Genomic DNA, 26,981 nt, shown 5'->3' with positions numbered 1-26,981 from the left:
AACTACGGCAGCGCTACCCTCTGTGGCTTTCCCAAATACGTCCTGGCTCCACTAAAGTCAACTCTGAACGCGGCAGCTAGACTGGTCACAGGCACCAAACGATACAATCATATATCTCCAGTCCTAAAATCACTCAATTGGCTACCCTACGAAGCTCGAATTCAGTTAAAGATTGCTGTTCTGGCTCACAAAGCTCATCACTTCAATACTCCCAGGTACCTCGCGCAAAAACTTGACTTATCCTGTGGTTTAAAAGCCTCAAGAAGGGCCACTACCCTCCTCCTGAAACCACTCATCCTGAACAAAAAAATAACTTGTCACCGAGCCTTCTCCGGCGCTGCACCAAAGATTTGGAACCCTCTTCTACCGGAAGTACACAGAATCTCTTCAACAAAGGCTTTGAAATTGGAAGCTAAACGATTCCTTATGAACAAATTCTTACCCTAAGAGGGATATGTTTACTTGCTCGGATGTTGATACTGCATTTATGTTGTTCCTCCCATTCAAATTGTAAAGCGCTCTGTTATCCATTCGGGATCTTGTTTGCGCTATATAAAACTTTATAAATAAGTGGACACCTGGAAAATATAATTTGTAAGGATTATTGTGGTTAAGAGTTGGTTTATAGTGATGTAATCGGGAGTTATATAATGAATTTATGCCAATAGAATTCAATTAATGTTTTATTGTTTGGACTGTATTTGCATGCATATTTATAATGTGACAAAGTAACTGTGTAAACTGGCGCATTCATGCAAAGCTTTGGCCTGCTAATTAAATTTGTCTATCCAATAATATTTGTTTATTATTGTAGACTGAGTGATAGGTTAGGTGAATTTATCCCTATAGAGAACACTTTTGTAATGATAATGGCATACATAGCTGATCCACAGTTTCTGATAATTGTGATCACTATAAATATTTTGTAGCTGGTGTCATCCATTTTCTTGAGGAGTCTCGACTTGTCCCATTTGCCAGAACTGGCTAGAGTAATCTGCCATATTGGAGGGGGGAAGGGGGGATCACAGGGTAGGGGGGATGTGTAGCTTGTGCCTTAGATCATTTGTGTTGTAGGAGGTTTGCAAAAGAGGACAAGATTTGGGACTGAGGTAGACTTGAATGTCAGCTAATCCCTCAACCTGACAAGTTACCAGCTCACTCAACATCGTCTGATCTGCTGACATCTTCTGAACTTTCTCCTGTAGTTGGGCCAAGCTGACAGAGCGGTTCTTCAAAACGTCACCCTGGCCAGAAGCAGAGTCTATCGCCGCCCAGGTTGGAAATGGTAAGCTTTAAGTGCGCTTCAGCATTAAGAAATGGTCAGTCATGACTGGGCAAGCAGCAAGAAGTTGATAATGGGGATTTGAGGTGGGGGCGGGGTGCAGCAACATAAAGCAATGATGGTAAGATGAGATTGGACCATAAGCTTGAGGAGACTTCCAGTGACTTAGCATTACTATATTGTGTTTCTGAATCTTGTTCATTGTCCACGCCAGATGCTGTGTTCCTGATCCTGTACAAGGAACTTTACTTCCGCCACATCTATGCAAAAGTCAGCGTAAGTATTGCTGTGTGTACAGAGGGGGGAAGGTTGCTGCATGCATGGTGTGATTAGCAGGTTAAATGGATGGTTCTGGGAATGGCACTCTGCTACTCTCACTGGATAGTAATGAGCAGGGAATTGGTAGTGCACAGTTCCTTCTTGACGTATGATCTTTCTTACTAGCAGTGCACACACATAGAAAAAAGAGGGGCAGTCTATCTCGTAGCCCGTCTGCTTTCCTGCTCCAACTCTCTCTTCAGTTGAGGATCCAATTGTCGATAGCAGTTCTTAAGTGGCAGCATGAAAGGCCTGGTGGGGTTGGCTCCGTTTCTCTCTGACTGCAACGCAGCTCCTGCTACCTCTTTCCTGACCTAATGCTTAAGGTTTGACCACTAACACTGCACTAACTATCCAGTGAAATAGAAGCCTTTTGGATAAGATTCTCGTTAAAATTATTTCTCTTTCCTTTTTTCTCTTCTCCTCTCTCCTATCCCCCCTTTCCATTGCTAATGTACCCTTTCAATTGTTGGATTTGGCCTTGATTGCTCAAAACTATATACAAGCTCCCTTCTATGTCAAAAATTTTGGATGGAAGAAAAACGGTTTGCAATAGTAGCTTAAAACATTACAGCAAGTGCACTGTAACGTTATGTTGTCATTGCTTTGCAAACAGTACTGTCTCTACAGCATAGTGCTGGCCATGTCTGGTCAGGTGAGAGTTATCTTGCAAGTATAATTGAATAGTCTCATTTAGTGCAAGCTAGTCCTTGTAGGTAAAGATAGCTTGGAATTTCAGCTCTGCAAGATTGAGCTCTAACTGTACAAAAAAATAATATATGGACTAATGGGTAACTCTCACTTTAGACACTAAGTGGCAGATGTACATACCTTTAGGATAACCATTTCCAAATAGTTTTTTCACCCTTTTTCTTTTCCTGAATTGCCATTTGGTTAGCGCTATACTAAATTTATGAAAGATTTTTCTTATTTAATGATTCCTAACGGCGTCGCAAATCGACCTACCTCATTAAAATTAATGAGGTAAGTCACAACTTGTGACCCATTAAGATTGACAAACATCAAAGGGATGGCGGCCTCCTGAGCTCTGCAGACCACCACGTCCGTGATTGCTTTTCAAATCAAGCAATCACTGTGGCTGTAGGGAGAGGTGGGGCTCCTGTATTGCATTGACTGAAGGGAGGGGAAACATCGCGCGTGGGACCGGGGTAGCAGACGGGGGCACACTGACAGAGGGTGGGGGGCAGGGGGGGAAGGGGCCGGGTGGGACAGCTGAGGGGAAGTGCTGGTATATGTGGGGAATTTCCTGACTGGGCGGGGATTGAGAGCTGGTTGTTGTATTGCTGTGTATGAAAACAATAAAAAAATGTTACAACTTGTTCAAATAAAGCAATCATTTTTTTTCTTTTTAAATGTAATCCGATTTCCTTAAAGGGAAAAAGCGGGATGAGTTTAAAAAATAAAAATGTAACTTATTTTTGTAAGTATTTTTTGACATTCTTTAAGGGTCCTCGTAGAGATCCCTTCCCGCCTGTGAACGGGTTACCACCACTTTTCAATTGCTGGTGAAGTATTAATGTTTGTAACCGAATTTGGTTGCAAAATATTAATACATACTTATGGGAATCCGTATTTAGAAGGGACTCTCTAAACGCGTCCCTTCAGAATATCAAGCGTCAAGCGTCAAATGCAAATTGCAGTTCGGCAACAGGTTGCCTAATAGCATTTTACCTTTTGTACATTAAAACCATTTTTTTTGCCGTTGAAAATGAAGCGATTCTTCGAACCGGACTGTTTGCGACTTCAAAAAACCCTTTGTGAATTTGGCCCTTAGTGTGTGCAAGGGTACCTGTCCATCCCAGTGCGGTGGTGTTGTGTGTTTTTTTTTATTTCTTTTTTATTTTTTTTGCTTGCCCTGAAGTGGACCATACCAGGCGTATATGTCAGGGAAGTTAACTTGACCACTTTCTCTCCGTGAGACATAGATATAACATCTGATGTCACTGTCCTGCCACTTCATGTGGCATAGGTATGACACACTCTGATGCTTAAGGGATAATGCTTGTACTCTAGAATAATTCTTTGATTTGCATCGTCTGCTTGCCTGGAGAAAAGTAGACCTTTTAAGCCATCAAATGGCAGCCATTTGGGTAAGGAGTAATCACTGGGCGTTTAAGCTTCTCTGGTGTTAATGCTCCCGTCTCATCTGTTCAGGGAGGCCCAACGTTGGAGCAGCGCTTCGAGTCCTACTACAACTACTGCAACCTCTTCAACTACATCTTAAGTATGTAATTTACATGTTTTGGCCTGATGGTGGGGAACATGGTTTTCATTCCATTGTGGAACTGTGAATTTCTTAATTTTTATCTGTTTCGCAGATGCTGACGGACCAGCTCCCCTGGAGCTCCCCAACCAGTGGCTATGGGATATAATTGATGAGTTCATCTACCAGGTAACTGCACCTTTTTTGCAGCACTACAGGTAAAGAGTGTTTTTGAATGCTTTATGTACATTACGTATAGCTCCCTGGTTATAAATAGCGCACAAAAGATTTGTAAAGAAACTGAGAGCAGGGAATATGGAGGAGCAGATTGGAGTTTTACAACTGCAGGAACAAGTATGCATGGGAGGACTTTTATGGTTTTGTTGTAGAATTAAAGGGTAACCGTAAAATCAAATCTCCCCTTGGGAAAATGTTGTGTTGCCACCAATACACTCAAACACTATTCACAAAGATCCTGATACAGTTCACTCGGTGCTCAGAAAGATTCTTCAATCAAACTAGTAACCAAGTTTTTAATGATGAGTTTTGTATACACCTTATGCAATTTTATAAGTAGTTATAGTCTCAATTTGTGTAAGTCTGTGATCACATCACCATCATACAAGTTAAAACATTGTTATACAATGGCATATTCAAATCTGGCGCAAAGGAATAACCGAAACATAAAAATGAGACTATGAAAAAGGGAGAAATGTACAAGACAAACTATTGTCTATTTTGGTAGTACTATTCTGTACAAAACATTATGCCAGATACATGACCTATTGTGAAAATGAACCTCTATTGTATAGAGAAATTGCAACCAATTTGGTAAATCAAGAGCATCAACACTTTTTGGTGGACTTCCAATTTTTCCCACCTTCCTCAGGACAGCAACATATATTGTCCCTCACAAATAGCCTAAAATACATAAAACCTGTAGACACAAAAATATATGAAATATAATCCTTATAAGAAAATCAATAGCCCCATCTGGGGCACACTAAGACAAGCTTGCTTCTTCCTCATGGCACAACATCATGTTGCAGAGTGCCCAATAATGTAGTGGTAATTCTATTACAAGCATCCATCATGGGTACTATCATCTGACACACTCCCGCTCCTTCTTTGGATACCTCACCCGTATTCACCTCATTCATTACTCCTCTGTTTGACTACCCAGACACACCATCATCAGATGCATCACACAAACACCCACCTGTGTGTATGGTTTAAAAACTCCTGCCTAGGATCTGTACTCAAAGTGCCCCACTTTACTTTGTCATGTGTGCTGGGATCTATTGAAGAATTAAAGGGTAACATGGACAGGGGAGTATGACATATCGGGACATGCCCCTGACAGAAAAAGGACTGACACGAACAGGAGATGCTGTGATTGAGAGGAATGTAATTGTGAGTAATAGTGAAGATGGGAGAAACGGGTAAAACGTGAAAGCAATGGAGAAAAGCAGACACACTGGATTTCTTACTTCGGCAAAGTGCACACATCTTTCCTTTATTTGTAGCTGTTTGGAGTTGTACGCAAACTGATAGCAGTACAGGTCTTGTGTTCAAGATTGTTGATTCACAGTTGTGAAGCTATTGAGGCTCAATCTGAGTCTTACGCTTTGTATGTTCTTTCTTCCAGTTTCAGTCTTTTAGCCAGTATCGTTGCAAAACCTCAAAAAAATCAGAGGAGGAGATAGACTTCCTGCGTTCCAACCCCAAGATCTGGAATGTGCATAGTGTCTTAAACGTGCTGCACTCTTTGGTGGACAAGTCTAACATCAACCGGCAGCTGGAGGTCTACACCAGTGGAGGTGAGAAAGCAGCAGTGGATTTGTAGTGAGAGAAGCTACTCTCCAACTGGTGGAGATCTTAATCAGGGTATTTGTAAGCTTTTCCTCTTCAAGATTATCCTCAGTAGTTTTCACTCTAAGCAGGAACTATTTCAGGTGCTTGCAATAGCACACTTATCTTTCTTACTGGACATCTGTTGGCTAAACAAGTTGTGGGCCTTGTTTATGGCCTTTTTTATGGCGCAAAATACAGCAGGATCCTGTTTACCTCTCCACTTGGTGTAAATGCAGCCAAGTTTTCAATGAAGTGATAAATCATGGTTGAGCTGCACCAGTTTTAAATCACTTTGTGATTTCTCCTCTCTCACTCAGGGGACCCGGAGAGCGTTGCTGGCGAGTATGGCCGTCATTCACTATACAAGATGTTGGGTTACTTCAGCCTTGTGGGACTCCTACGTCTGCATTCTCTGCTTGGAGACTACTATCAGGCTATCAAAGTATTAGAAAACATTGAGCTCAACAAGAAGGTGAGTGCACTGAGGCTTGCTCTCCCAGCCAATGGGGATGGAAACATGAGTCATTCGATGGGACAGTTCAGGAAATCGGGTTCTACGGGGGGGGGAGGGGAAATAGGCAATGAGGTGACAGCTGATGAGTAAAGGGGCGGCCAAAAGCTAAAGAAAAAAAGGGTCAAGGTGGTCAAGAGAAATGGGGCCTTCTCAGAGAATAGGCGGGTGAATAAGTGCTGTGACGAGTTAGAAAGGAAAAGGGAGATGATGCATTTACCAAGTGGAAAGGGGGCCAATGTGGAAGACGAGGTAGCAATTCATAAGGAGAAGGGTGCAGTGAGGTAAGAGGAGGGGCAGCTAGGAGAAACTAGTGAGAAGATGAAGCGGGGTTATCTGCTAATTGATGGCATGGCAGTGAGAGAGTGAACTGCTGTCAAGGGCTGCTATCTGTTTGGGCCTAAGGATGTTTGCAAACAGGATTCTGCAGTCCTCCAAAAGAGCCAATGCAGCTTAGTCTTGTGTACCTGTATATGCTTCTTTGTTACATTTATTCTTTCTGTTTTCCCACAGAGCATGTACTCCCGCGTGCCTGAGTGCCAAGTCACCACCTATTACTATGTGGGCTTTGCCTACCTGATGATGCGGCGCTACCAAGATGCCATCCGCATCTTCGCCAACATCCTCCTATACGTGCAACGCACAAAGAGCATGATCCAAAGGAGCACATACAAGTATGAGATGGTATGAGCCACTTTACATTCCTTTTTTGTATCCTGCAGAATTTCCTCCTGACCTGTGGTGTTGCCACCCTCTTCAGTACTCTGTGCCTAGTCACCACCATCTGTTTTCTAATCTACCCCCCCCCCCTCCTCGCCTCACGGGCTCTCTCCAGGAGTGTGTGAATCAAAGTAGTGTGTGCAAGTACAAGATGTACAATACTGGCCTTGTCTTAGCACTTCCTCTTTACCTTGCATTATCCATCACCCATATACCCATTCACCCCTTGTGAGAAAAGAAGGATGGACAACTGTGATGTGTTTCAAGGAAACTTAAAAATAAAGAACAAGACCCATGACAATGTAAAAACAGCTCTTTACTGTTGCGGCAGTGAGAGTGACTGACCCCACACAGGTAAACCGTCATTCTCCGTTTGCTGCTTCAGAGGCTGCTACTTTTATACACAGTCAAACAATACTTATTACAAAACATCAAATGATGAGTTACTTGGCGGTTGCAGATTGATTATGGAAAAACACAGCATCACTGGTGATCCCAATTGTAACCTAATTGTATACACATCCTTTATTGCAGTCGTAACAATGCTTAACAAAGTAAATACTCTTCTACTTCTGAATGTTGGTGTATTTGTGGTGAATGCATATTTGCGTGTGCTTTATCATTGTGCTCCCAAGCTCTTATTGAATGAATTCCGTGCTTTCCTGGTAATTCAATCTACTGAGAATACCGAATACATGCCTGTGTGCTAAGACCATAAATTCTTTCAAACTTGCCAAACACAGGGTTTACTCTAGCTGCGACCTTACAAGTTATTCATTTTGTATTCAATTGAACTCTTCACCTCTCTCTCTCATCAGCGCAAGTTTTTAGGCTTGTACTGCTCTTTCAACATGTATAACTTTCTGACGCTCTCTACGGTTGTCTGCTGTTGCGCCGTACTGTTATATTTCATTTCTTATTTAACATTTCCCCCTCTAGTTGTTATTTCAGCACCTTGATCTAAACCTTGGGCTATTCTTGGCACTAGGTGATATATGTTGTCCTGAGCATCTACTACTCAAGTTGGTCTCCTTACTGGAAACATCCTTCCTTCCTTGGTACCAGTTCTTCTACAACATGCTTGAACTAACTGGATAGCACAATACATAACTAATCTGGTCACAATAGCTGGCAACAAGGCTCCCGACATCCAGGATGGCAGAAAAGAAAACCATCTGGTAAACCAATTATCTGGGACACTTCCTTCATCTACCATTTTCTTCTGTAGATTGTGCGAAGTTTGTATAGGCTCTGTCAGAGTTCCATTGTCTGCATTGTTTGCTGGGATAAAAGTACAGCAAGCAGTCCCTATCTTTATACATATTCCTCCTTGCTTGGCTGTCATACGGTCAAGTACACAACAGTGCTGCACTATCCTCATTCCCATAGTAATCAGCTCTTCCTTTGTGGCATTAAATCCATATTTTGTAGTGTTGATGCACTTGAGGAGCTCCCATCAAGCTGTTGCCTTATCCTGAACAAACCGCAAAATGCTTCCAAAGAACAACTGTGCATAATTTAATAACCTATACACTTGAGGAATATCGTTCCAGGTAATAGTGCCATAATACTCTTCAGTTATCTTCCTTCAATTATAACGTAACAGTGATTGGACAGCTTATGGGTGTTCATGTAAACTTGATGTGTTAACTCCAGGAATTACCAAAACAGGGGCATACAAGCTGACCAATGAGCAGAGTCCTCCCCAGTTCAGTGGTAACTGGGTGTACAATAGTTCTCCATACTGCCAATAATAGTCCATGCGGTTGGCGGTCGGTGCCTCCCTTCATTTGGTGTTGTGGCACTACAGTTAAAATTGTGTTCTACATTAACGGTGCCGTTTCCGCTGAAACATAAAGAAACAACTTAATATCATGACGGTCTGATGACTTACTCTACTAAGTGTAACATACAAGGTTATTACCCCATATTCGTGCACACTTGTTTGCTGCACCCTGACTTACATCAGTACTATTCCATAAAGACATAACCCTACAGGAAAATTCGATATCAGAATGCCATTGATTATGGGCAAAATCTGATCTAGTAACTGAATGCTAGCCTATGAGCACAATCTATGGGTAGAGGATTTACTAAATCATTATTACACTCGGTGGGCGGGCATTTTAGTCATAAAAACCCTAAATCTAAGACAATATATTTTCTGCAGTAATGGAATGACCGGTTTTCTTCATGCGTGCTTTCTTCATGCGTGCTATCTCATCAATAATGTCCTGTCTATATGTAAGGATATATAAAACTTCTGTTGAAGAGTAATATTTTCTGGCATTGACTAAAAAAGTTGCTACTTTAACATGTGTTAATTGCATTTGGGCCTTAATCCTACACAAGTAGAGCTGCAGTAGACATAGAGCTGTGCATTGGGTGTGGGGGTGTCCTTCTTTGGTGAATATATCCTATCTGATCCTCTAACATGAGGTGTTAGAGAGCAGGCAAAACATGATTCATTAGTACTCTCGAAACTATGTCTGAGATATGCTGAGACCACATATTATTTGACAATCTGGTATGAACACTGTGAGATACATTAGAATGAATAGAAAGTTCTTTGTTGGTTTGTGAGATTAGAGCTAGAAGATACTTTGCTCTAAAAGAGCAACAATACAAAAGATATTATTGAGACAAAAAAGAAAAGCTATTGTTTAACCTTTGTGCCGTTAATCCCAAAAATTGTCGAAAGGTTAAAGGTGGAGGGGGTATTTTTACGATGACCATCTTCTCCCCTCCTGTTCCATTTACTTTGATGGTGAGGTGAAGCCAATATTTCCTGCCATCTACCTTGAGGGCAGTGGGGGTGCCCATGGTCACAGTAAACGGTCCGTTGAATCTGGGCTGTCTCCATTTCTGGACAAAATTGCGTACAAAAACCTAGTCACCTATGTGCACAACTAGGATGTCTACCTCCGGGGTGGCGTGCTTCTCCTTCCCTTTGGTTGCCTGTTTAGAAATTAACTTTGCAACTTTGATTAATTCACAGAGTTGAACATGTATTTAATCGTTTAAGATTTCTGCTGTTCTTTTTTTCCCCTGTACATTACTCCTAGTGGCGGGTGTTTGTACATTCATGGATCTCCCTGTCACTGTCTGTTGGGTTGTCAGCTGATGATGAGATCCAGGTGTATTACCAAGGGAAAGGAGTGCAAATGGTAGGCAATACAACCACGTCTTATGCAACATGGCACATAGCTTGCTGATCTAATTTTTTAGCAGGCTGTTTAGGCACTCTACGATGCCATAGCTTTGAGGATGATAAACGGAGGATAATGTATGCTTCCAAACATTGTCGTAAGTTGTGTAAAGATTGCGTTAACAAAGGGTGTGCTGTTGTCTGTTATTGCTTCTGGAATTTCCCAGCGTGGAATCGCCTCCCGAATCAGAAAGATAGCAGCTGACTTAGCAGTACAATGATTTCACAATCCTGCTTCAGTCTATTGGGGGAAAAGGACAAACTATAAGATACCAAAAGTTGTTGAAACTTTCCAGCATGTCCACAAAGTCGATATAGAGAGCTTTAAAAGGACCTTGTGGTTGTGGAGTATTAGAATTTATCAATTTCAAAGTGAGCTTGGGAGAGAATGGTTGGCTGACCGTTATGAACATAAATGATATGGATAGCATGTAAATTGGTTATAAACCAGTCTTCTTGTATTTTCATGGACAAATGCTCTCTTGAATTATGGGCTGGTAAATGCAACTGATCTACAGCCATCGTAAGTATCGTAAGCCTTGGGCGTTACTGGTTTACCTGTAGATATTAGTCTATATACTAGATCCTCCCCTGACTGGGAGCACCTCTAGCTTCCCATGACTGTTTCTCATGTAGTGGAGCAGCTTCCTGCAACTCTAAAAGATGTAAACTTGCTGTCTCCGCATAATGAGGTGTTAGATTATGTGTAGTACGGTAAGCCCCAGGCCCAGCTCTCACGTGCCGCTGCCCAGCTCTCCCGTGCCGCTGCACAACTCTGCTTCCTCCCTGTTTTTCAGAGTGCTTTCTCCTGCTTTTCCCCCCCCATCTTTTTCTGAATGCTTTCTCTTGCTTTCCCTCTGTTTTCTGAATGCTTTCTCTTGCTTTGCCTAGTTTTTCACTGCTCTCGCCCTCCTTTGCTCCTGGTTCTTTGAGTGCTTTCTCCTGCTTTTCTATCATTTTTCACTGTTTCTCCTTACTATTTCCTCCCATTTGCCGCTCTCGCTTTCCCGCCTAGCCTCGCCTCCCAGCACCCCTCCCGTCTCCGAGGACTTACTTAAAGGAGGCTGCACCGTGACCACATTGAACAGGTCCCAGACTTGGATCTCCCATGCTGCTGCACCACTCTGCTTCATCCCTGTTTTTCTGAGTGCTTTCTCATATTTTTTCCTCCTGTATTACTGCTTTCTCATTCCTCCCTGTCGTTTTTCGGAGTGCTTTTTCCTCGTTTTTCACTTTCTCTGTCCTTTCCCCCTGTGTTTTTGAGTGCTTGCTCCCACGCTTGCCGCTTTTTAAAAATCTTTCTTTTTTTACTACTTTCTCTTTCCTCTCCCCGTTTTTCTGAGTGCATTCTCCTGCTTTGGCATTGTTTTTCACTGATTTCTCAGTGATGCAGCTACCCGCTGAACCCCGTTTGCGATAGGGATTGGGGATTGCAATTATTTCCCATCAACGAGGAATTCCCAAAAAGTGCGGGCCATAAGCTCGCATTGATTAAGTTCCTGCCCTTTGTACACGGCAAAAGCATGTGCTGGGAATCTTTGGAAAAATTAATAAAAAGTGAATGAATTATCACTGAGACGTCTTTGGACTTCTTACATGGTTTACTCACCGGTTGTCTCATTAGATTGTCCTTTTTAACACCTGTCAAAGACTGCATTTGTATTTAGATCTTGTTCATTACCTGTCCAATACTGACCCTCACGGGTGATTTGCCATGCTTTATAAATCTTGAATGGTTGGTTCAGATCGTGAGACAGTCTGAGCCACTAAAACAGGGACATGTTAAGCCTAGTTGCATCTTTGGCTGTCCATTATGCTAGTGCATTACCCTGTGACACAAAATGCTGTCCATTTGTAGGTGTTACACCTTTGACAACTGCCACTGCCTGTGGTAACTCAAGTGCCTCTATTAAAGTCTCGAGGAGATTCCTATGCATAACAGGTCTTGTGTCTAATTTAAGGAAACCTCGTCTGCTCCATATCATAATGCTGGAATGTACAGTGGTAGTCATAGGCTGAATCTGATTAGACTGTGCAGACTTTTCCTGCTCCTTGCTTAAAAGCAGTCATCAGTTCTGCTGCTTGTTCAGAATAATGTGCTGGTAGTGTTAAATGCGATGCTATGTGGAGTGTATCTGAAGAATCATTGATGTTGTGCTCCGACTACTGCTGCACCTGTGTGCCTCACTTCTGTATCCTGGTCAATAATAGAACTATCGACAAAATAGACCTTTTTACTTGGTATAGGGTCCTCTGTTGGTTGACTAGATTCATTAGTAATATATGTTGCGCAGTCATGCGCATCATCCTCACAGTTTAGTAGGGTATGAGCAAAGAATGTTGCAGTATTCACTGTATGACTTTTCACAACCTTCAAAGAGGTAGTGACTGTATCACTTCCTATCCTGACACACTATGTAGTCAGAGTAGTCTTAGCCTTCTGAATGATAGCAAACACTGCATGCTCCGCATAGAGCATCAAAGCTGCCACCATGACAATGGGGTTACTCTTCTGTAGTGCAAAGGCTGCTGTGGCAAGAGCTTGCTTGCAAGGATACTATCCGCTCATCACGGAATCTGACAGCCCACTAAAATATGCATTAGGTTTGCGTCCTAAAGTACATTTCTGCGTAAGGACAGCTGTCATCACTTGACCATTGCAGATACAAAAGAGAAAACTTTTTAGCATAATCTGGAGTTCCCAAAACTCTGCATTTGGTCTGTCTTCGATTTCTGAAAAGTCTCCTTCATTCCTGGTGTTCACTTATCTTGTCATTCCTATCTCTTGCTTATTTGATAGAAGCCAGCAAAGGCGCTATTAGGGCACTGTAGTCAAACTCATTGTCTCACATAATTACAGAGACCAAGAAACCTCTGCATTCCCTTAACGGTTTCTGGCTCAGTCATTTGACAAATGGATGCTGCGCTCTCTCTGGGGTTCTTTGTCGAACAGAAGCTGATAAATGCCTTAAATAATGCATTTCCTCCTGACAATACTGGACTTTGTCTCCCTCTACTGTGTATCCTCTCTTTACAAGAGTACCCAAAAGAGATATAGTATCTTTCCTACACTACTGTTCTGTAGGACTGCAAACTAGTAAGTCATCGACCTACTGTAACAACATACTATCATACTGAAAGTTTGACAGATCATTTTTCACAACCCTTTTGAAAATGCTAGGAGACTCCCAATACCCTTGAGGTAAACTAGTACAAATACTGAGTCCCCTGATAGGAGAACTCTGTCAAATAATGGCTGCTTTGATAATGAGGGATGCTAAAAAAAAAGAAGGCATTCTTCAGATCTAGAACAGAGAAATATTTAGCAATTTGAGGAATATATGTCAGGATGATGGAGGCGTCAGAAACAATAGGAAATTCTGGTGACACTGTATTCAGGGGTGCAGATCTTGAACCATACTCCAAGTATTAACCTTTGACTGCTTAACTGGGTAAATTTGGGTGTTATAAGGAGATACTACGGGGAAATTACTCCTTGCTCTAGCAGCACCTGCATTGTAGGGGCGATGCCCTCATCTGCTTCTTTAGAAAGAGAATACTGCCTCCCTCTAGGTAAGATGGCACCTTCCTTTAATTTAATTCTAACTGGTGTAGCAGTAAGGATGGGGCCTACATCCTGGGGACCCTTAGTCTACAAGGTGTCTGGTATTTAGGAAAGATCTGCTTTCTTAACAGAATCAAAAGCTCTACCTGGTGTGGTCATCCTTACTTCAGCACTGTCCTCAACTGTACATCTTCCTGAAAGACCAACTGTTTTCTTGGAATTGTCATCAATCAGTTGATCTCCCAATATTTCCCTAACCGTTTTACCTGGTTCAATTAATATAACATATGCCCATAAAACATGGTTATGGTCACTGGCTGTCGGAGCACTGTAGGTTGGTTTTACCTCCTAAGGCCTCTGTGTGCAATATTAATTATGTGTCGGGTATCCAAGAATCTTGCCCTTCTCGTCGGAAAAGGAACTCTGAGTAACTGGACCTCCCTTCCTAGTATCTCTGGCATATCTGCTATGATTGTATACACTGCCATGGTAGATGCTTCCATATCAGCAGGTCACGCTCTAATTTGATATCCAGTAGAGGAATCTGTTGTCACTGCCATAATCTTGGAAGGTAAAACTCAAGAACAAATCATGGGACCACCAGACTCCAAATGAATGTTCATATTTAACTTGGCAATAAGACCTCTCCTTAACAGATTGGCTGGGGCAGCTAGAGAAAACAGCCATCAATGTACCTCCCTCCTATTTCCAATGGTTTGGTAAAGGGAACCCTCCTTGCGTCCCCAGAGAATCCTTGTGTCCATTGATCAATTGGAGTTTGGAAATTCTCCCTCTGTTACAAGATCAGGTTGCTCCTGCATCTGATGAATGCACACCTCTTGGTATTGATGGCTACTGTCACAGTGTGTTCCTTATCTAGCCTGTGCCTCACTGACAATACTGGACACAAGGAAATACTCTGAGCACCTTAATTGCGTGTATCCTCCCACATAATTTGTCTGGAACGGTTTTCCTCCTCTCACAACTACCCCTCCCTGTCCACTTTGGGGTGGAGCCACCATTGGAGGTGCTTGGTAACTTTTCTGTTTCGGCAGTTGTTGTACTTGGGTCATTACAGTTTGGCACGTATATTGTTTGCAGGTTTGACTGTGGCTGTAGTATTGTGTTTCTGGCTGGTTGTAGACTCCTTTCCTTCCATTTTGTTTAGTTGTGCAATCCCTTATAAAGTATCCATATCTATGACAGTAATGACATAATTGGCCCATCCTTTGGGGACCTACCCTGCCTCTTCCTCCTCATCCTCCTCTGCTACTTCCTTGTGCCCTCACACTATCCTGTTGCAGGTACTGTTGTTGGGTAGGCCCTGAGATCAATCCCACAGACATTGCAGTAATCTGAGTGGTGGCTGCTACTATAGCTCCTTCCACTGCTCCTTTCTTTGGCAAAGTTTGCTGCGATAAATTTGCTGCTGCTTTCTCTAACTTTGCTGCTGCTTTCTCTGTTATCTTCTGCTTGTTTCTCGCTTTCTCCTGGTTTTTCTTTCAAAATGGATTATATGAGCCTGTATCTCATGTATGTTATCAAGATAATCCTGTACCCAAGGGTAACACTTTCTTCACTACATTGTCAAATATCACAGCATTTATTCCTGATATTTCCCAACCATGACCTTAATTTTAAGGTCCACTGTTCTTTCATCCTGCTGAGAAATTGAGCGGTTCCTTTATTTGGCTGCATTGATTGAGCCATGAGGGACCCATTGTCCGGCCTGTCAAGATACATTTTCCTCAGCTGATCTCAAACTACTGTCCTAACTAAGTTAAATTGAGATCCACCGTATCTAGTGTCAGTGAGGGTAACAGTTCTCTACCAGCGTTCTGAAAAAGTGTCTGTTTCATCTCCTGTAAGAGACTAAGCAAACTTTTTATGTCTCCTACTGCGAAGGTGATGCCTGCAGCTGCTTTTCAAAATCTCTGGTCCATTTCCCTCCTCCCTCTGTAAGTGGTGGTAACGATTACTTAAGATTTTCCTTGTGTATTTGTGGCCAAGAAGCATAATGAAGTGCCCTAGGTCCCCTGCGTAATGGGGACATTTAATACATGGGACTGGCAGAATTTTTGGTATTGTGCTGTCTGGCATATTTTTGCAAACATATTTCCGCATGTAGGGATGCTCCCAGTCTGGATTACCCTCACCATAAAAAAGGCAATCCTCCGCATTTGCCATATCCCGTGGATCAAAGGACCCTTTTTGTGGCCAAGGACTCATCTGTGGAGCTAACCCTTCTGTCCATTCTGCCAAATTATCCACATATCGTGCAACACTGTGCCAACTATTTTCTCCTTCAGCAACTATCTCACTAGGGGTGAAAGTCGCGTTGCGCAAAACTGATTGCACACTCAGCTGCTACATTGGCCTATCATGTAGTGTCAATCTCCCATAGCCTCACAAGATCCTATCCTGGGGTCTGGTGTTCTATATGTTTCCTTAAAGTAAAACCACTCAATCTGTTGCTCTGGGTTTCCTATCTTTGGAGAGAAAGTCCTGCTATGTTCTCTAGTGTTAGTGCGATTAGGCAATCCCATTGCAACCTTTGTATGATTAAAAATTAATAAGGGGCCTTTCTTGAGTACTAATATATAAGTGGAGTGCCTAGCCTTTGTATGGACTCTACATCCTCCCAAAACCTTCCTAAATTTGCTATGAAAGATCATCACAATATCCTTCTCTCCTTACTTTTCTCTCATCTTTCCTACCCTCCCTTTATGATATCCACTCTCTGGTGAAACTACTACGTTACCTTTCTCCTTCGGCCAAGGTGGTAGATTTGTACAGTGCTATCTATTTCTTGGTATACTGGCCATACTAGCAGCCCTATCCACATAGGCCTTCCATATAACATCATCTGCATCTCTTCAGTGTGGAGTAGACATTTGTTCCCTAACCACCTTTTCTGTTTTGTCTTTTCTGTAATAAACGAGATGTTGCTGATAAAACATGACTGGTACATGCCACTCCACAATGCATCGCTGCACTCTACTCTATATATACCATTCTACTCTGCCACTTCAGTCCATGCCTCTACTCTGCATTACTGTATGCCATTGCACTTCTTCCACTGTACTACTACGCACCACTGCACTCTATGCTGCTCTGCGCTACGCCTCTCTGCGCCGGGAGGGAGATGGTACCTTGTGTGGAAATCCCAAATGAGGGAAAATTTGTATCAGCGTTTTTATAGTGACAGAGCTTGATCTTTCTAGTTTTTCCACTTGGGAATTCATCGATAGCTTGGAGTCCATGGTCATTCCGAGGTTTCTTCGATACTTTAGGCAGTGATGTCAGTTCATCAGGCCAGGCGGCAAGCGGATCATAATGTTTCCAATCGCCACACTGAGTATTTCTGTTTTGGAAGCATTCAATCTGAGATGGCTCCAAGTCATCCACGGCTCTTAGACAACTGAAAATTGGGGATTTTCCAATGTCTTTGCGTGTCATCTGCATAGTTATAGCACGTGAGGTGAAATTGATTGATCAGTACTGGTAATGACTTCATGTAGATGTTGAATAGTATGGGCAAGATGATAGAGCCTTGAGGGACCCCTGCTTTTGTGGAGTATGGTTTGGATGAGAAAGGTGGGGTATGGATGACATTAGTTCTGTTTCGAAGGTAGGACGCGATCCAGTCTAGAGCGGTTCCCTCTATGCCGGCTTCATAGTCTTTGTTTCAGAGTGTCATGGTCAACTGTGTCAAAAGCAGCCGAGAGGTCCAAGAGGAGTAGGGCTGCAACCCCGTTGCTGTCTACTGTATTCTTCAGGTCATCCCACATGGCAAGGAGTGCAGATTCAGTGCCTGTTCCTGGATGGAATCTGTTTGGAAGTCTGAAAGTATGTCATTCTCTTCAATGAATTGTGACATCTGGGCGAACGCTGCTCTTTTTATCAGTTTGCCCAGGAAAGGTCCATTTGTAATGGGTCTGTAGTTGTCAGGGTTCAGCGGGTCCAAGTTTGTTTTCTTCAGTAAAGGGCGTATGTTTTGACTTTTTCATTTCTTCTGGAAATATTCCGGTAGTTAAGGAATCACTTATGATTCCTATTGGAGTGGCAGCAGTGGGTGTTAAAAGAATTGTCTTGAATGTTTGTGGTGGACACGTTCATAAGGGCTGCCGGCAGGCCTGTTTGCTTTGACCAGGTCCATAAATTCATTGTGTGAGATGTTGGAAGGAACAGAGAGGCTGGGTTACAGTATTCTTGGATTGTTGTTTTGTACAAGGGTTAGTGCTGGTGCTTTGTTTTAGTTTTAAGTACGAGTCGAATGTGTCTGCTTTGTCCATATAATGATTTGCCAGTTTGTCTGTGAAATCTTGAGTAACAGGATGAGTTCCTTCTAGACAATTTGGTTTGCGAAATTCATTGAGTATTTTATAGAACTCTTTATTTGCACATTTAGCAGTTTGGATTCTGCCTGAATAGTACCTTTTCTTAGCTTTTTTGATAGCTGACTTGTATAATCTGTTAATTTTCTGTAGGCGAAGCTTGTCTTGTTTGGCATTTGTTTTGAGCGAGGTATGTTGCAGCTTTCTAATTTGTTGTTTTATGTCTTTTATTTCTGTGTTTCTCCAAGGTGCTTTTTTTTTCTTCTGTTGTGTGGTTGAGTGGTATCAGGATGTCAAAAGCTTCCCCTAGCCACTTATATAGTTTTTGAACAGAATGTATTGTTTCCAGATTTGTACTGGGTGTTAGTTGGGTTTTTAAGTTTTCCAAATTGAGATTGTTCCACGGCCGATAGGTGGATGGATGTAAGGTAGTTTTAGGTGAGTCGCTTAGTGTTGTTTTATGTTGGGAAGCAAGTGGGGGTCTGACCATGTGACTGGAGTTATAGTTTGAAAGGTGACTAGTTCAGTATTTGCAAAAATAACATCTAGGATATGTCCAGCGATGTGTGGGTTTGTGGACAATCGGATGCAGGTTCAGTGCGTCTAGGCCAGTGATTGTTTTTGGATGGGTCATATTGGGTTTGTCAAACTAAATGTTGAGGTCACCCCGAACACTTAGGTTGGAGTGTATTGTTATCAGGTTTGAAACTGTGTCTAGAAGTGCGTCTGGGAATGTCGCCTTGCTAGGTGGAGGTCTGTAAAGGAGCAGGAAGTTACAGGAGGAAGACTGTGTAGAATTGCATCTGGTGAGAAGTGCCTCACAATTCTTTATGTTGATGTTGTCAACTTTAGTGATATGTAATGTTTGCCTGAAAACAGCTAGACCACCGCCTATACAATTCTGGGTGATCATTTGATAGCAAACACCACCGAGAGACTCTGCTCTATGGTGGCCGGGCGATAGAGTGGAGATGCAGGGGCACTAAGAAGAGGTGAAATACAACAAAGCCTCATTAACAAGTAAATGGTCTTTTAAAGACCTGTGAAGTACTCTGGTGCGGCTGTGTGTCAGCCCGGGAAGCTATCTCAGCCTGGGCTGCCACATACGCGGGGTGAGGTGACAGAGAACAGCAGGGAGTGAGAGCTGAGTGAGGTGACAGAGGGCAGCTGGGAGTGAGAGCCAGGTGAGAGTCGGTGGGGTGACAGAGAGCAGCAGGGACTAAGAGCCGGGTGAGGTAACAGAGGACAGTAGGGAGTGAGAGCCGGGTGAGGTGTGCGTTAAGAGCCTGTGATGTGATGTTTCCCGCCAGCCTGTAGTCAGAGGGTTGAGCCAAGGCCAGGGAGCTCATGCCTGGTCTCAGCTCTCGCAGCACAGCGCACAAATGCTCGCCGAAGAAAGGCGAGCGGAGGCGGGCAGAGAGCGGAGGCGGGCAGAGAGCGGAGGCGGGCAGAGAGCGGAGGCGGGCAGAGAGCGGAGGCGGGCAGAGAGCGGAGGCGGGCAGAGAGCGGAGGCGGGCAGAGAGCGGAGGCGGGCAGAGAGCGGAGGCGGGCAGAGAGCGGAGGCGGGCAGAGAGCGGAGGCGGGCAGAGAGCGGAGGCGGGCAGAGAGAGGAGGCGGGCAGAGAGGAGGCGGGCAGAGCGGAGGCGGGCAGAGAGCAGGCGGGCAGAGAGCGGGGGCAGAGAGCGGAGGCGGAGACAGAGCTAGATGGAGGCGGAGACAGAGCTAGATGGAGGCGGAGACAGAGCTAGATGGAGGCGGAGACAGAGCTAGATGGAGGCGGAGACAGAGCTAGATGGAGGCGGAGACAGAGCTAGATGGAGGCGGAGACAGAGCTAGATGGAGGCGGAGACAGAGCTAGATGGAGGCGGAGACAGAGCTAGATGGAGGCGGAGACAGAGCTAGATGGAGGCGGGGAGGGAGACGGAAACGGAGCTAGATGGAGGCGGGGAGGGAGACGGAAACGGAGCTAGATGGAGGCGGGGAGGGAGACGGAAACGGAGCTAGATGGAGGCGGGGAGGGAGACGGAAACGGAGCTAGATGGAGGCGGGGAGGGAGACGGAAACGGAGCTAGATGGAGGCGGGGAGGGAGACGGAAACGGAGCTAGATGGAGGCGGGGAGGGAGACGGAAACGGAGCTAGATGGAGGCGGGGAGGGAGACGGAAACGGAGCTAGATGGAGGCGGGGAGGGAGACGGAAACGGAGCTAGATGGAGGCGGGGAGGGAGACGGAAACGGAGCTAGATGGAGGCGGGGAGGGAGACGGAAACGGAGCTAGATGGAGGCGGGGAGGGAGACGGAAACGGAGCTAGATGGAGGCGGGGAGGGAGACGGAAACGGAGCTAGATGGAGGCGGGGAGGGAGACGGAAACGGAGCTAGATGGAGGCGGGGAGGGAGACGGAAACGGAGCTAGATGGAGGCGGGGAGGGAGACGGAAACGGAGCTAGATGGAGGCGGGGAGGGAGACGGAAACGGAGCTAGATGGAGGCGGGGAGGGAGACGGAAACGGAGCTAGATGGAGGCGGGGAGGGAGACGGAAACGGAGCTAGGTGGAGGCGGGGAGGGAGACGGAAACGGAGCTAGGTGGAGGCGGGGAGGGAGACGGAAACGGAGCTAGGTGGAGGCGGGGAGGGAGACGGAAACGGAGCTAGGTGGAGGCGGGGAGGGAGACGGAAACGGAGCTAGGTGGAGGCGGGGAGGGAGACGGAAACGGAGCTAGGTGGAGGCGGGGAGGGAGACGGAAACGGAGCTAGGTGGAGGCGGGGAGGGAGACGGAAACAGAGCTAGATGGAGGCGGGGAGGGAGACGGAAACAGAGCTAGATGGAGGCGGGGAGGGAGACGGAAACAGAGCTAGATGGAGGCGGGGAGGGAGACGGAAACAGAGCTAGATGGAGGCGGAAACGGGGGAGACGGAAACAGAGCCAGATGGAGGCGGAAACGGGGGAGACAGAGCCAGATGGAGGCGGAAACGGGGGAGACAGAGCCAGATGGAGGCGGAAACGGGGGAGACAGAGCCAGATGGAGGCGGAAACGGGGAGACAGAGCCAGATGGAGGCGGAAACGGGAAGGGAGATGGAGACAGAGGGCGAGAGAGAGAGGGAGGGAGGGAGACAGGGAGACAGAGGGCGAGAGAGATGTGTGTATGCCGGGTCTGGTGGCTCAGTGGACGAAGGCGTCCGCTGCAGGAGCCTGTATTTAAACCTCATGGTCACTTTTTTTTTTTGCTCTAACCCTGCCCCCCTCCTCCACTGCCCCGCCCCGACCGGTGCGGCCCTCGGCCTCAAACCACACTGTAAATTTGGCCCCCAAGAGAAAGTTTGTGAGTACCCATGGCCTAGAGGAACGGCTTCATGCAGGACTGGAGCCATATCCTCTCCCAACCATAATTCAGTTATGGATTGTATGTCTGGTTTTGCATCTGTGAGAAGGTCGTAGATGTGATGTTTGTTTTTAGAGAAGGATCGAGCATTTATTAGTAGACAGTTTAGAGAATGGGCTTTGGTGATATTGTGTGGGTTTGTAGCAGGTGTGTTTTAGTGCTGGCATTAGCTGTATTAGGATAGCAATTGTTTAGCTGTTCTGTATCATGTTCCTCATCCAGCATGCTAAGAAGGCATTTTGATGGGTCTGCGTGTGTATGTGGTGGAGAAGGTATTTGAGAGTGAGTTGGTGTGCTGTTGTTTTCCTGGTGTAACATTGTTGTGCAGTAGACATGGGGAAGCGAAGTTGTGAGGTGTGGCACATCGCTTATATTGTTTGTGTGTGTTTAGGGCAGAAGGTGTATGAATTAGGGGTGGTGGTGCAGCATGAGGGTCATTTAGTAAGTTTCTATTGTGTGGTTTGAAAGGTGGGTGTATGTTTGTATTTTGTGATGGTAAGTATTATGAGGTGTTGCGCTTTGAAGATCTTGTTGTGACGGGGTGTGTGTGTGATATTATTTTGTTTTTGAGGAGTAGTGAAAAGGGGTGCTGGTGTAATTGTTTCATGCAATGGATTTGTTTGAATAGTATTATTTATGAGAGGAGGTTGTAAGGTAGAGGGGGTGGTGATGTGTTTGAGTAGAGTGTGTGTTTTGTGTAGGAGGGAGTTAATTAGAAGTAAGAGTGTGTCTTAGACTGGTTTGTTGCAAGAATTAACAAGCATTTACAATGCAATAGGTCTCGCATTTATAAGAGTTTGAGCTATTGGCATTGTAAAATTACAATGCCTTTTATTTATGTTTTGGTTTTAAAACAAATAAAAGGCATTGTCATTTACAAGGTCAGTAGCATAAACTCGCATAAAAGCAGTGTGTGGCGTGCGGCAGTGTGTGGCGTGCGGCAGTGTGTGGCGTGCGGCAGTGTGTGGCGTGGTTTGTAAACAACAAGAAAAGCGGACATCAAAGGAAGGGTGGGAGGGAACGAGCATATGGGGTGTGAGTTATAACGAAAGTTAATTGCTGTAAGAGGGGATGCAGGAAGTGAGGCCGAGCGCGCGCTGGCGAAAGCAGTCTGCTGCTTTCAAGTCCGATGCCAGCTTCGCGCTTGAATGTCTCACATGCACTGGCCATAAACCGCATTCCTAAGGTCTTGTGCCCCTCACTAAATCTCTCAATGCGTGAGGCGGCGCACACACAGAAAGTAGCTGGTGGCAAATGGAATGCACGTGGTTGTGCGCGTAACCGCCACCCGATCCACCTGGGAAGCCTTTGGGAGCATTTTCTGAAGCCCCTACATAAGTCTCGCTGAGCGATCGCTTACGTGATAGCCAGACGAGACCTAAAAAGCGATACATGAAAAATCGCACACAACAAAAAAAGAATTATACTAGAACGACAAAAATTGAATCGGTAAAACAGGAGATACTAGATTTCAAAGTTTAGAGAAGTATTGCGCCTAAAAGCACAGTACGCCTCTGGAGGTCATCGAGCCGTGCTAGACCGGGAAAAATGTATAAGTTCAGGCAAACCGCAATGGCGAGCAGGCATGTGACAGGAACCAGGTTAGTCCCACTGAAAAAGCTATGTTCTCAAAGTTTGGCGTGAAGAGTTCCATTCGCAGTGGAGGAGGCCGCGAGGAGCAGGGAGAGCATCCAGGATGTTCGCTGCTGTAAATAGAAGAGCAAGCCTGGCAACTTTTTAAGCTCAGACCATTCAAGACGGCCAGGATGCAGCTAAATATGTCATTTTAGCTGGCCTGGATGCGTCTGACTTCTTGGGGCGTGCAATGGTGCATGTGTTCTGCCCCCAAGCATGTATGCAAGCTACTGGATTTTCTGGGGATATGCAGGTGTCTAATAGATATGCCATTTGATGGGCCTTATCTTTTTGGCAAAAAAGGCTTATTCAGCCCTTGAGCACTTTAAAAGGAGCAGGGCCATAGCACACAGCTCGGTTCTAGGGCATTTCAATCTCTTTTTGACAGTTTCCTCATCAGTTTCAGCCTTTTCAAGGCTACTCCAGAGGGATGACGTACAGGCAATGCACACACTGCAGTCACCCCATTCCTTTCTTGGTAGAGGACAGGGATCAGGCAGACAATGCATAGTTCACAAGGGTCATCAATCTTCCCAGTCCTCCCCTCCGGCATGAGCACATAAGTCACTCAGTTTGCCCTTAGTGGTGCACACGCACCCTGTGGGAGATAATATCCATCACTTTCTCCTCAGACACCAGTCCATCACAACTAACAGACAGGTACTCCATATATTTCAGCAGGGCTATGCTCCTCCATTCCTTTCTGACCTGCCTCAGCTCTCTCTCACATAAGAGTGGCTCACAGAAGAGCACCTATCCATCCTACTGCAATAGGTGTGAGCTCTAACATTCAAAGGGGCCACTGAGAGGAGTTCAAATTCGGTAAATAGCGACTGGTTGTTACTCCCGCTATTTCCTCAAGCCACAAAAGGATAGAGGCCTTCGTCCTATTTGAGATCTTTGTCCTCTGAATGCCTTCCTGAGGAAGGACACATTCAAAATGGTTGCACTGGCCCAGGGCATGTTGCCTTGAATCTGTACAACTGGATCATAGTTTTTGACCTGTAGAATGCGTACTTTTATGTACCCAACCAACAAACCTTCTGTCATCGTTTGGGTTCTGTTAGACCCGACACCCTTGGACGGTAGTCCCCAAAACGTTTTGCCTTCACCCCTCCCATTTTGCAGAATTTTTGTTGGAACTTTTTCCCGGTCTAGCATTGCCAGATGACGGCGATTGGCACGCTGTGCTTTTATGCTCTAAACTTTCCTGAAACTTTGAAATATGTCCAGTTCTGCTGATTAGATCTTTGTCATTCTGGTATAATTTTATTTATTAAAATATCCTCTATTTTTCTAAATTGGTTTGGGACTTTTCCTGTGTTGTGTTTTCACATCATTACTGTTTGAGTGCTACATAAATACTTTACACATTGCCTCTAAGTTAAGCTGGACTGCTATGAGCCAAGCTACCAGAGGGTAAAACACAGGTTAATTTAGTGATTTGTTGTGGGTTCACCATGACAAGGAATGTGGCTGTAACCTGAATAAAGCGATATCAAAGGGGATGATGGACGGAGCGCTTGAGCAAATCAAACACTCACCCCCAGTCAACTGATCTGGGTTTAATCGATCATCCTTCTTTAGCTCACTCCACCACCCCAGTTCAGACATGGCCATATGCAAATCAGTCGTGACCCTGTGCCTCATGGGAACAGTCCAGCCCGAACTGCCAAGCCATATCTTCCCTGGACCGGAATCAAGCATCCTAGGACCGGTTTCGGGGTTTCACCCCTCCTCATCCAGGATAGCTTGACTGGAGTAAAGCGATCCTGGCTGAAGACACACACACACTCACACACACACACACACACACACACACACACACACACACACACACGCGCACGCACCCAACCACACGCACACACACACACACACACACGCGCACGCACCCAACCACACGCACCCACCCACCCAACCACCCACACATAACCAACCACCCACCTACACCCAACCACTCACCCACCCACACACCCCCAACCACCCACCCCCCCAACCACCCACCCCCCAACCACCCACCCCCCAACCACCCACACACCCCCAACCACCCACACACCCCCAACCACCCACACACCCCCAACCACCCACACACCCCCAACCACCCACACACACCCCCAACCACCCACACACACCCCCAACCACCCACACACACACACCCAACCACCCACACACACACCCAACCACCCACACACACACACCCAACCACCCACACACACACACCCAACCACCCACACACACACACCCAACCACCCACACACACACCCACACCCAACCACACACACCCAACCACACGCACCCAACCACACGCACCCAACCACACGCACCCAACCACACGCACCCAACCACACGCACGCACCCACCCAACCGCACGCACGCACCCACCCAACCACACGCACCCATCCGCACCCACCCGCACGCACGCACGCACCCACCCACACGCACGCACGCACCCACCCAACCGCACCCAACCACCCACCCAACCACACGCACCCAACCACACGCACCCACCCACACGCCCGCACCCACCCACACGCCCGCACCCACCCACACGCACGCACCCACCCAACCACACCCACCCACCCAACCACACGCACCCACCCACACCCACCCAACCACCCACCCACACCCAACCACCCACACACACCCAACCACCCACACACACCCAACCACCCACACACACCCAACCACCCACACACACCCAACCACCCACACCCAACCACCCACACACACACCCAACCACCCACACCCAACCACCCACACCCAACCACCCACACCCAACCACCCACACCCAACCACCCACACCCAACCACCCACACCCACCCAACCACCCACACACACCCAACCACCCACACACACACCCAACCACCCACACACACACCCAACCACACACACACACACCCAACCACACACACACACACCCAACCACACACACACACACCCAACCACACACACACACACACCCAACCACACACACCCACACACACACACCCAACCACACACACACACACACCCAACCACACACACACCCAACCACCCACACACACACCCAACCACCCACACACACACACACCCAACCACCCACACACACACCCAACCACCCACACACACACACACCCAACCACACACACCCAACCACACGCACCCAACCACACGCACCCAACCACACGCACCCACCCACCCAACCACACGCACCCACCCAACCACACGCACCCACCCAACCACACGCACCCAACCACACGCACCCAACCACCCAACCGCACCCAACCACCCACCCAACCACACGCACCCAACCACACGCACCCACCCAACCACACGCACCCACCCACCCACACGCACCCACCCACCCAACCACACGCACCCACCCACCCAACCACACGCACCCACCCACCCAACCACACGCACCCACCCACACCCACCCAACCACCCACACACACCCAACCACCCACACACACCCAACCACCCACACACACCCAACCACCCACACACACCCAACCACCCACACACACCCAACCAACCACCCACACACACACCCAACCACCCACACACACACCCAACCACCCACACACACACCCAACCACCCACACACACACCCAACCACACACACACACACCCAACCACACACACACACACACCCAACCACACACACACACACACCCAACCACACACACACACACACCCAACCACACACACACACCCAACCACACACCCACACACACAACCACACACACCCACACCCAACCACACACACACACACCCAACCAACCAACCACACACACACACACCCAACCACACCCACACCCAACCACACACACCCACACCCAACCACACACACACCCAACCACCCACACACACACACCCAACCACCCACACACACACACACCCAACCACCCACACACACCCAACCACCCACACACACACACACCCAACCACACGCACCCAACCACACGC

The 26,981-nt window shown here is 46.3% G+C and overlaps 1 protein-coding gene across 1 annotated transcript in view; it reads left to right on the top strand.

Annotated features, from left to right (window-relative positions):
- Nucleotides 1–26,981, top strand: part of EIF3L (eukaryotic translation initiation factor 3 subunit L) — a 159,479-nt gene that overhangs the window by 32,171 nt on the left and 100,327 nt on the right. Inside the window, exons 4-10 of the mRNA XM_085601410.1 lie at nt 1,206–1,285; nt 1,497–1,558; nt 3,776–3,845; nt 3,940–4,013; nt 5,473–5,644; nt 5,996–6,150; nt 6,703–6,873. Of these exons, the coding sequence (XP_085457536.1) occupies nt 1,206–1,285; nt 1,497–1,558; nt 3,776–3,845; nt 3,940–4,013; nt 5,473–5,644; nt 5,996–6,150; nt 6,703–6,873 (784 nt within the window). The remainder of the gene's footprint in view (nt 1–1,205; nt 1,286–1,496; nt 1,559–3,775; nt 3,846–3,939; nt 4,014–5,472; nt 5,645–5,995; nt 6,151–6,702; nt 6,874–26,981) is intronic.

Source organism: Triturus cristatus, chromosome 4_2, assembly GCF_964204655.1.
Source record: "Triturus cristatus chromosome 4_2, aTriCri1.1, whole genome shotgun sequence".
NCBI lineage: Eukaryota > Metazoa > Chordata > Amphibia > Caudata > Salamandridae > Triturus > Triturus cristatus.
This window is presented reverse-complemented; position numbering and strand designations above follow the sequence as displayed.